Source organism: Onychostoma macrolepis, chromosome 05 (genome assembly GCF_012432095.1).
Source record: "Onychostoma macrolepis isolate SWU-2019 chromosome 05, ASM1243209v1, whole genome shotgun sequence".
Lineage (NCBI taxonomy): Eukaryota > Metazoa > Chordata > Actinopteri > Cypriniformes > Cyprinidae > Onychostoma > Onychostoma macrolepis.
The window spans coordinates 33422536-33434693 of record NC_081159.1 but is presented as its reverse complement, the minus strand read 5'-3'; the positions used below and the strand labels follow the sequence as shown (position 1 = coordinate 33434693).

The 12158-nt window shown below is 36.5% G+C and overlaps 1 protein-coding gene across 5 annotated transcripts in view; it reads left to right on the top strand.

The window, feature by feature from the left end:
* Window positions 1-12158, top strand: part of zbtb20 (zinc finger and BTB domain containing 20) — a 70187-nt gene that overhangs the window by 44420 nt on the left and 13609 nt on the right. For 4 of the 5 annotated variants that reach the window (XM_058775109.1, XM_058775106.1, XM_058775108.1 and 1 more), the window contains exons 2-4: window positions 1754-1942; window positions 8982-9063; window positions 9535-11100. In XM_058775109.1, the coding sequence (XP_058631092.1) occupies window positions 8994-9063; window positions 9535-11100 (1636 nt within the window). In that variant the 5' untranslated portion in view covers window positions 1754-1942; window positions 8982-8993. The remainder of the gene's footprint in view (window positions 1-1753; window positions 1943-8981; window positions 9064-9534; window positions 11101-12158) is intronic. The other variant, XM_058775111.1, reaches the window with a different exon arrangement.

Sequence of the window (12158 nt, the reverse complement as noted above, 5' to 3'; positions counted from 1 at the left end):
TGAGTACTGTACTTAAGTACATTGTCTGAGTATCTGTACTTTACTTGAGTATTATTTTTTTCTGGAAACTTGCAACTTTTACTTCACTACATTTGAAAGACAAATATCGTACTTTTTACTCAACTACATTTGTATCAATGTCCCCAAGTCGAAAGTCGTTATATGTAGCAGTTTTTCCTGTGTGCACATTTTCAGATTCACCGAACCCTTTTTTCTCTGTGAAAATCCGGCCTGCAATCTGCCAGGACCTTCCAGTGTTGCCAAGTCTTACAGTATTTCTAAGCCTGCAGTTTTCCGCCTAGCTTTGAATGGACGTTTGGCTGATTTCTTTACGCAAATCTGGCAACCGCGGGACCTTCCCTGCTAAACTATGTAAACGTCTGTGCTATTGCACAGCTAAAAGCACTCTAAAAAGGCTTGTGCTGAATCATTAAAGCCCTTTGGAAATTAACCATATTTTTATTATAGTAACCATAACTATGGTATTTGCAGTAAAATCACAGTATCCACAAATTTACTATTATCTCACTATAGTAACCATAATTATGCTATTTGTAGTAAAACTACAGTAACCACAAATTTACCATTGTTTCATTATAGTAACTATAGTTTAATTTTTGTAGTTAAACTATGGAAATACAAATGGTAGGCTAATATATCCGTCAAAAATGGCTGCTACGCTTTAAAATATATATATATATATATATAAAAAAACTAGGCCTACTGGCCAATTGCTAGGCCTATATAAATCTGAACATTATTTTATTATCAAAACACTGCTCATAAATACATATATATTTTTTAAAACAAATGATCAATAAGTAGGCTAAATGATCATACAGGTCAAAATGTTTGGTCATAAAACTTTAGAATCTAAACTGGGAATCGATAAGAATTTAAATCAATAAGCAGAATCAGAATCGGATATCAGTGGATATCCGAATCAGAGTTCTGTGGTTTACAGTCCTTGAAAATGACTTTGTTGAATAGACTACATTATGAGAGAGAGAGTGAGAGAGAGAGAGCGGGAGGGAGATACTGAGCATGTGCGATTACATGCATCTGTTAGAGCTTTTATTCTCCAGGTCAAGTCATAAAATTGAGACAAAAGGACAAGCCACATCCTCTGAGAAAAGCGATATCTTTGTTGTAGTATCCTTTTAATGGTCAATGGGGGTTTATAGTGACTGGTGTTAGCGCTGCATTGATCTCTATGAAGTGTTTCAGCGATATTCCAGTGTCATGCCCATTTTTGACGCCCTGCCAAATTATTACCCCACCTTGTTGAAATCGCTATCTGATTGCCTAAGCCTAACCTCTTCCCCACACCTAACCTTAAACCTACCAATACTAAGGGAGTAATAATCTGGCAGGGTCAGAATTCGGCACAACACCAGCGACACGTTACTTGTCAGTTGAGCCTAGTTTTTGAAACGGTCTGATAGCTCAACTGTGGATAATCCCAGGGCTGATACTGGTGGAATATCAGCACTCTTGGAAGCCTTTCGTCCAATCAGATTCCAGGACCAGAATTTACAGTTTAATATTGTATTAAGCTATATCACTATTTCACTTTTAAGCAGTACTATTTTCCACCTTTGTAATTTTGCAATACTTGTTGCTTGTTGATTGCTTGTCCATTTGATTAAAAAATATATAGAAATAAATGAAACTTAGTCAGAAAAAGGTTAAATCTCCCATGTTGAACAACTTGTCTGCATACAATAATTGTTCTCTCTGCTTCTTTTTGCAGGGCGACTTTGAAGATTCTGCATGAGGTTAGATTGTGGCCGGAACGAAATGAAATGAGTGGCTAACGACTGACCTCTTCCGCTGCACCACCACCACCAGCAACCTGTAGCATCTAACCAGTGCCTCTTCACCAGCCTGATACACAACGCACCCACATACACACAATTACCTAACAGAACACCATCAGACTGTAAGTTTGCCCAGCTTCAATTTGTTATCTTTGTACAGAAATGTATCTCTGGTTGATTAATGCGTAATATCAGGCTGTTGTCGTGCTTGTTTAGCAATCGCTTGAACGCCCTCTCTCTTTCTCTTTTCTTCTTTCTGATATCAAAAAAAAATACACCACATCCTACAGAAGAGAAACCCATCTGTTTGCACCATATACTTTATGTGTTAAATGGACACATATACAGTAGACTTAACTGTACTTGGGTGAATCACATAAAATCTGTAAAGAACAGGCACGGGTCATATTTCAAATCAAAATTAAAAGAAAATCTTATCCTATTTTATAACCATCAATAAATTATATTTATTTTACGTCGTGACATTATTTACAGTTGAGCACATTTCCCTCCTAAATTCTCATTACTATAATGAGAAAAAATCTCATTGTCACTAATGGGAACAACGTATAATGCATTTGACATAATGATGTATATATTTGATCTCTCCATGTTCTGTCTAAATTCTCGATTGTGATTGGCTGGAATGTGTCTTGTGGAGGAGAAACTGACTCTAGACAAGCAATTACAAGCAACATTATCCCAGAGCTGTATTCCCTGTCACCTGACATCTGTAGTCATACACACGTCATGCCGTGGTCAGAGAAAGGCTAAGCTTTCGCCAGCCTTGAACACACTCCGCCTATATTTATTACAGTAATGAGAATATAATGAAAATCATCATTGAAAATAATGAGAATTATGTAAAATCTCAAAAGTAAAATGGATGCATTACAGTAATGAGAATTTGAGGGTGGGGGATGGGGATGCACTTAATTGTCATGAAAATAATAGCATAATACTTAAAAATGATTGTTGTCCTAAAATATGGTTCATCTTCTTTATGCAAAATATAAATCCTTATTTTTTTGTTCTTTTGATTTTGGAGTTACATAGGTTAAATAAATTCACTCATCAGTTGACTAACATTCACACTTGCCTAACTGTCATCAAATTGTCTGCCAGTTCTATTTCTTAAAGGGATACCCATGTGAAAAATAATTCAGCTTTAGCATACTTTCTAAAAGAGTGCTTCTTATTAAAATATATATACTTGAAATGTTTTTGGACATTTAATTGAATGTTAATTGCAGTTGAAAATATATTACAATTTATATTTGCATTTAATGCAATTAGCTGAAGTTTAGAGTGCTTTTTCGACTTTAAGTATCTCTGTATATAATTTCATAATTACTTTTGTTTGCCTTTGAAATGTGGTTAAAGTGTACTGCCAAATATACTGATCAGTATTTATGGTCAACTAAAATATACTTTAATAATAATAATAATAATAATATGTAATGTAAATTTCATTTAAAAAGATTTGTAATTACATGTTTGAAATAATAAAAATGTAATTTAGTAGTTTTAAAATATACTAACTTTAAGCATAATATTAAAAAACACTACATTAAGTACATTACATGTGCTTTAAGTCAACACATCAAAATAAGTGCTCTTCTTTAAAGCACCACATTTTTCAAACGTAATGATTTAAAATGTAACGAGAAACTTAGTCATGACAGGGTATTCTCTTGAGTACACACACGTTTCATTAATATTATATTATCTGCAAATGCAGTTCATTTTAATTATAAACTATTAAGATATGCACACTATAAGTGCACATTTAAAACAGTTAAGTGTTCTACTTTTTCACAGGGGATCATGTTGCAGTGTCATATAACTACACAAAATACCCTAGCAACTTCATAGAACTCAGAACTAAAAATTTTTTTTAAAAGATGTAGGCCTATTATTATTATTTTTTTTTTAAACCTACACAGTTATGTCGTATTGTGTTGTCCATATACGTTTTGGGTCCAAAGTAATTTTGCATGCATAAGGTCTCGCGTGACACAGCCTTACTTAGAGTGCCGAGTGCTATTCAGACGTCACACCGAAGGAAGTCTTTAGCTGTCTCTTACTGTAGGCTACTTGTGTACAGTACCACACTGGTCTAATATCACCTTTGTTCAGTGCTCAGTGTATACTTTTCCCACTTGGTGAACAAGCATACGCACTGTGAGCAACTAAACATAGCGCGATACTTAATAATAGTAAGTAATATCATTATTCCTGGTTCAAATAAATCATGCTGCTGTAAAATCATCAGTCACTTGACAAACTTTGCAGATCTAAAGGTACACGTCAATAGCTACATTTAGACATTTTCTAATCCAGATCAAACTAATTATTTTGCAAACCATTTCAAATTTTGCATTACAATTCAGACTAATACTGAATAATACGTTTATTTTAGGAATTTAGAGCAAGACTGTCTTAAAACTTCTCCCTTCTTTTTTAGAGGCACTTGAAACTGATGTCATTATCAATCTTGAATCAAAAGCAGACCCCTCTTTAAGCTTGCCTTCAGGAAATCAAGCCCAAGACTTTTTAGAAAAAAAACATAATATAATAATATCTTGTCTATTCGTCGATCACCTTAATGTGTGGACCCCTCAACAATTTAAAGAGAACATTACCTATTCTCATCCCACTCTGCCACTGTAAAAATCTGGGCTATGCATGTGTAAAATTGGAGTCGGTTTTTAGAAATAATGCTTGGAATTTTTATTATTATTATTATTTATTTAACAGTGTAAATTTCCAGGGTCTTGCTGCACACCACGCAGCACTTCATGAAAACTATCTGGCTGGACGTTTTCACACAAACAAAAAAAAACAGATTCCTTTTTCATCAAGAGGTTTTAAAGTTTTACAGAAACAAGTCTTGACACACATAAGTACATGGTTTTTCTTCTTTGTTTTCTTGTACAACACTTTGCCTCGATAACCTTCAAAAATGATGCATATTTCTTTGCGGTATCAAACCCAACTGAAATGCTCTTGAAATCATATGAGCGTAGAAATTACATTTGAATTCTTTCTTAAGAATAGTAAACACTCGCTATCTGAGAATTTGCTATTATAATGAGCTAAGGGAGTAAGACATGGTACCAAAATGACAATGCGTAAAACTGAGAAGTGCTCAGAGTGGAATGCACGTGGAAAGGGGAGAGAGAAATATGAAAAGGAGCAAACAGTGTGTGCTTTCAACTTTGTGTGTGCGGGTTTCAATACAACAATGTTTTGCAAAGGGAACTGATGTTATTGCTGTCCGTTGATTTTCAAAAGTGTTAAAACTCTTCTAGGCATTTTCAAGTGTTTCAAAGCCTTCTGTTGAAAAAGGGTGTAGCACCTCACAGAAAGTAGACATTTTGTGTTCTCTCCAAAACTGTTTGTATAGACAGTCACGTTCCTTCAAATGCAAACCAGCATGAATGTGAGCTTCAGAGAGGTCTGAAAATAATTCATTGCATGAATAATGATCCCATGGACCCATCGTGGCTTGATTGATTTGATTTACTTATTTTTTGATTTCATGTGCAACACAAAAGCGAAACACATGCTGCATATTCAGCCTAGTTCACACGTTAGCTCAAGACTGCCCTCTGTCTGTGAGAAGAAAAGCTTTTTTAGGTCACTGCTTTCCAGCCACTCTACTTTTCATAAATAATGTCTCCAGTGTGCTAATTTGTGATACTTTAATGCGGTTTGGTACGATGTTCTGAAATTGCCCTGGCGATGCCACCTGTTAAGTTGTAAAGAGCGACATTGATTATTCAGTGTGTTTTGCAAGATTGCTGCTGTTAGGCTAAAAGCTAAAGTACATGTTTGTAATTTAATATCATCTCATGACATGTAAAAATATCTGTAGCTGTAAATCTAAAGTACAGTGCCCTGAACTAGATGTGTAAATTATAGATTTAGAAATTAGTTATTGAGCAATTCTATATTTTGACTGGCTTTGTGAATTAGGTTTGCCATGTGCTTTGTTTTGTCGTGATATTTTGGATTATGGTGTGTTCAGTCCTAAAATTCCCTTAAATATGGATAGTTGAAAAGTAACATGGACATTATTACCTTTTAACATTTTAACATTTTAGGTTACAGTATATTATGTAGAGCATGGTGTGTATTAAATGTAGTAAGTGGGCACCACTTGCTTTCATTTGCATTCTTTACTTCCTTTAAATGGTTTTGTGGTGTGACAATACGAAAAATACAAATATTCCATGCAGTACTTACACCCTGAGAACAGTAAGTAAAAATAGGGCCCATTGTACAGTTAATATGAAGGAATTATCCTCTTAAATGCTGCATTCGTGCAAATAAGTAAAGCTTTAAAGGGATGGTTCACCCAGAAATTAAAATTTAGATTTTACTCACCCACACGTCATTCCAAATCTGTATGACTTGCTTTCTTCTGAGCAATGTAAAAAAAAAAAAAAAAAGACATTCTGAGAAGTGAATTATTATTTATTTTTTTTAGTCAATGCAATCAGAGGTCAGCAAAATGGTTTGATTCTCATTATTCTTCAAAATATCTTGTTTTGTGTCAAGTTTGTAATGACATGAGGGTAAGCAAATGATGATAGAATTTTCATTTTTGAGTGAACTTTTATTCTGTTCTTATTAATACAGAAAATATCTGTTTTTGTTATGCAGGTGTTACATTACTGGACCAAATGAATGAACATGAAACAGTTCCATCAAAACATTACACACTGAATTAAAAGTAAGCGATAAACACTCCCACTTCCCAAATTCTAAGCTTAAATGTCATATTTACTTCCTGATGGGTGTTAATTAACAACTTTTTAAAAAATCCTCAAGAAATTAAAATAAGTTTTCTTAGTCATTTTGTAAAAATAGGCCTCAACTAGGCAATGTCAGTATATTTAAATATAAATATACAGTACATTTTAATTGTAATTTTATCCGTTAGGGTTCTATTTACTGTTCTCTAGATTTTTAAAACACGTTTACACAGATTATCTGTTCTTCAAAACTTAAAAAGAATAGTATGTGAAAGTATATGTGACCCTGGACCACAAAACCAGTCATAAGGCTCAATTAAAAAAAAAAAATAGATTTATACATAATCTGAAAGCTGAATAAATAAGCTTTCCATTGATGTATGGTTTGTTAGGATCGGACAATATTTGGTTGAGAAACAACTATTTGAAAATCTGGAATCTGAGGGTGCAAAAAAAAAATCTAAATATTGAGAAAATCACCTTTAAAGTTGTCCAAATTAAGTTCTTAGCAATGCATATTACTAATCAAAAATGAAGTTTTGATATATTTACGGTAGGAAATTTACAAAATATTTTCATTGAACATGATCTTTACTTAATATCCTAATGATTTTTGGCGTAAAAGAAAAATCGATAATTTTGACCCATACAATGTATTGTTGGCTATTGCTACAAATATACCCCAGCGACTTAAGACTGGTTTTGTGGTCCAGGGTCACATATATTATGTACTGATTTTAAAGAGTAGTAGGCTACACTTCATTGATATCCTAACCATGTGTATACATTTATTTTGATGAGAAATGTCCAGTATGAACGTAAATATTTTGCATTTTGAAATCCAGTAGTATGTATGAGAAAAAAAATATATATATATAGATATTTTTTTTGTCAGTCTCATTAAAAAGACTTAAGGTGGAGATATTGCAGTTTATATTACTTCAATTTCATTCATGGCAGAGATGATGAGTAAATTGCATTGTGGGATACAATATTGCGGGAGTGTTTGTTGGAATATTTGAAATAGAATACTAGCTGACTATTTAATGAATACTGCACACTAGCCTATACACTGTATACTATCTACAGATTTTTAAAAAGAGTAGGTTATTCCTGAGTAAATGGTTTTGGACAGTACTATGCTACTTGGTAATCACATGACCTCACTATATTTGTCAGACAACCTCATTACATTAGCAAGTGGTGGCCAGTTACATAACCTTGAAAATTTTGCATTAGAAATCCATATGTGTGTATGTATTGCTCATTTTGACAAACTCTTCTGTCTATTGTATCTTATAGAAAATGTATAATATGCTATGCTATTCCAATCCTGTTTCTAGAGTGCCACATTTCTGCAGAGTTTAGCTCCAAACAATCTCTAACCTACATTAAGTAATCACATGTAAATAACCTAACACACTTATCTTACTATTGCTGCGGTATAGTGCAGGGTTGCACAATAGTATAGCTGTTAAATAAATTCTTACAGTTTCTGGAATACTTCACAGTGCATTAACAGGACATAATCCATTCTTCTAAAAACAGTGATACTCTCTGCTGTTGGCTACATGCTGGCAAACAACATCCCATGACCGTGTGGTCCATAAGGGGGAGACAAAAAAATGAATACACATTCTACAGAAAATGTCAATGAACAAAAGCAATAAAAAGCCATAGACATTCCATAAGATAATGCAAGATTGAAGCACATGCCTATGGTTATCTATGGTTTATTTGTTGGTCATACTCAGCCTATAAACACACAAGGTAATTAGCATGCATGCCTAAAGCAATAACAATTTATAACTATATATTTCACATACGTGAAGAAACATATTCTTATGTGATCAAAGAATGATCGAAAAGGGGGAGAATGCGATGGAAATTTATATCATTTTCTTTATTTACTATTTCCCATATTGCATATTCTCTGTTTCCCTTATGTTCTATTTGCACAGGTGTTGGCCTTTAGTTTTCTTTGTGTATGTGGCTAAAACTTCTATCAGCATTCCTCTAACAGGGGAATGGTTATGACCAGTTAGAACTAATCTGAGAAGATACAGTTGAAGGTCAAAGTCGATCCTTGAACAGCCTTTATCAGTATAAAAGAGACACATTTAATAAAAGATTCAGATTTTTCTTCACAACAAAATTAGGAAAGATCTCTCAGGTGCATACCTAAAAGAAATGTTGTTGTAGTTAAAGGTTTTTGAAATATTTGAATTTGTACAAATAATAATCCATATTGAAAATGCAATGACCCAGCTCTCTTTCCAATACGTCCAAAAAAATGATGTTAGCACCAATTAGTTAGCTGGAGTAGCTGGACAAGTTCATTTGCTGGAAAGGCATCATCTGCAAAGCTCTAGTATCAAATTTTTGAATTTGTGCACAGGATCTGAGCTGGATGGAGATGGTTGTCGCATCTGTCATTTTGCCCCGGAAGACTTGGAATAATAATATTTTTTGCATAAATCGTGAGTGAAGTTGTATCTGCCTTTTATATCCTGTGTTTTACATTGACAAAATGGTTAGGTTTAGGGATAAGTGTTGGGTTACATGCTCAAAAATGTATAAATAGTGTTATATAATGTAAATAAAATTTACTTTGACCAGTTAAAATTAAAACCACACCCCAACAAATGTAATAGTGGCAAAATTATTTCCCAATATATAATCGTATCATTACAGTAAAAGTCCTATGCCCTTCGCGTCGGCATATTGATGCCAAAGGTAACGGAGTACTGACGTAAAAAGTGACGCCCAAAGGGTCCCAACCAAGCTTTCTTCAATATGTGACGAGTTGGGAGTGAGAATGTGTTGTAAATGTAGCAAACAGTAATTGTTAAAATGCTTTTATATATGGTCAACATTATACTAAAGTGCTTGAGAAAATGCATAAATCATGTGCATGACTTTTTCTGTTTGTGTTTGTGTCTGCCACACAGGTGACATCAGGTGCAAGGGGATGACCGAACGCATTCACCACATTAATCTCCACAACTTTAGCAATTCTGTACTTGAGACCCTCAATGAGCAGCGAAACCGCGGGCACTTCTGTGACGTGACTGTTCGGATCCATGGTAGCATGCTGCGAGCTCACCGTTGTGTGCTGGCTGCAGGCAGCCCCTTCTTTCAGGACAAGCTGCTCCTGGGCTACAGTGACATCGAGATCCCCTCTGTGGTTTCTGTACAGTCCGTCCAGAAACTGATTGACTTCATGTACAGCGGTGTGCTGCGGGTCTCCCAGTCCGAGGCCCTGCAGATCCTCACAGCTGCCAGCATACTTCAGATCAAGACCGTTATCGACGAGTGCACCCGCATTGTTTCACAAAATGTTGGCATTGGTGGATCTGGCAGCTTTTCCGTCGTCCCAGGCGACTCGGGGCAAGAGACGCCACGGGGAACTCCTGAGTCTGGCACGTCTGGTCCCAGTAGTGATGCCGAATCAGGCTACATGCAAACATCTCACCAGAGCCTTGACCGTGTTTATTCCTCGCTTTATTCCAGCTGTTCTGGGTTGGGCCTGCAAAACGGTACCCGTGGAAATCGCTCCCACTATGCCAGTGCCGCGGTAACAGCCAGCTACGACTCACCTCTTCCACTACAGCAGAAGGAGGGAGGGCAGGACCCTGCCTGGATCACACGCATCCACGAGCGTTCGCAGCAGATGGAGCGCTTCCTGGCCACGTCGGAGACTACACACTGCCGTAAACAGCCTCGTCCCGTGAGGCTCCACACAGGTGATATTCACATCAAGCAGGAGCAAGGGGACGAGTACAACTGCTACGGGCTTGAGGACTGCCGTGAGGACAGCGAACAGCTGGAGTGCGTCGAAAGTGAGCCCAAAGGTGAGAGCTTTGACTCCGGCGTCAGCTCTTCCATTGGCACGGAAACGGATTCTGTCGAGCAGCCTTTCTTGTCTGGGTTTGCTCGAGACAACTGTCCAAATAAAGGCCAGCAAGGTGAGCGTGGAACCCCTGTGCAGATCGAGGTCAACGATTCATCTCCCGAGCAGACTCAAGAGTCGGTTGAAGACGGGAATAGAAATGGTCCTTCTCAAGAGAGTGGTGAGCTTGGAATCCATCAGCCGCCACAAGCCAACCTGGCATCACCCCAGTCCATGCCTGGTGGGCCATACCTGCGGCCAGGTGAGCCACTTACCAGCAACCTGCGTATGCCCCTCACCCTGACCAGCAACACCCAGGTAATGGGAACTGCAGGCAACACTTACTTGCCTACACTCTTTGCAACCCAGTCAGCCAGCGACAACAAGCCTTTCCTCTTCAGTCTGCCCCAGTCCATTGGGAGTCAGCAGCCCCAATTTGTGGCGGTGCCCTCTCCCAGCATGCCTCCATTCTCCAGCGGACTGACGGTGCCACCAGGTGGAAGTCAGCAGCAAGGTGGTGCTGCAGTGGGACAGCATGGGGAGAAGAAGCCCTACGCATGCACTCTTTGTTGTAAGACCTTTACTGCCAAACAAAACTACGTGAAACACATGTTTGTGCACACAGGTGAGTTCCCTTCATCTCTGTATGGTTAGCTAGTGAAGTTGTATCCGATGATATTCATAAGCTAGTCTGAAGCACTTTTGATTCAAGGTGAATAATTGGTAACAATTATTGCGAATTTTCCTGGTTGGCTGTCCTCTGTGGATTAGGTATTACATTATAAGCAACCCAGTTCATTTCAGCAGTTTGACTAGTATCCGTCAGGACCTCAAAATTATTGATATGATTCTTCAGTTAATGGGCTTTAACTCAAAGCTTAGACTCAAAGAAACGAAAGCTTTGTCTTAGGCAAATTCTCTAAGCTTTACACAGAATGTACTCAAGCTGTTTGCCAAATGCATGCTAGTTCCAGCTTTGTCATTGTGTGTGTGTGTATATATATATATATATATATATATATATATATATACTGTATATGTAGGTGTGATCTTGTTTTATGAAAAAGTCTGGACCCATTTTTTTGACATGCCACAAAATCATTGACATTTTAGGAAGGTGTTTTTGAGACTGATCTTGCAAACTGATCTTGTGATTATTTATTGGCAGAGCGTATTCAAAATGGCTTAATGATTCTGAAGCGTACAGTAAAATATCCTGCCTTCGAAAGAGCATTCAACTATGGCAATGTTAAATTTAGTAAGATAATTAAATTTGACACTGTGAACTCCTGAAGTAGATTACCATGCAATAATGATCTGTCTTCAGGCCCTATGTCTGTGTAATCTTATATGTTTATTAAAACAATGAGACTTTGATCCTTAGTATGTCTTCAAACATGCTGCCATAATTGAATCACAGGAGCTTTTATCATACAGTGTAGTACAAAATATATTTTACAATAACGACAGATGTTTTTGCCTGTGACCTAGAAGATTGTGGTTGCCAAGAACTTAAATATGTAAATAACTGGCCAGTATGGTCTTACAGCAATATACATTTACTTCCTTGTGATTTTTACTTTTCTACAACAGTTCTCTTTATTTCAACCATTTTTTATAAATTCACTTTTCTTCTTTTCTGTTTCTATTTCTGTTATGGAGTTGTTTCTAATCAATGAAATT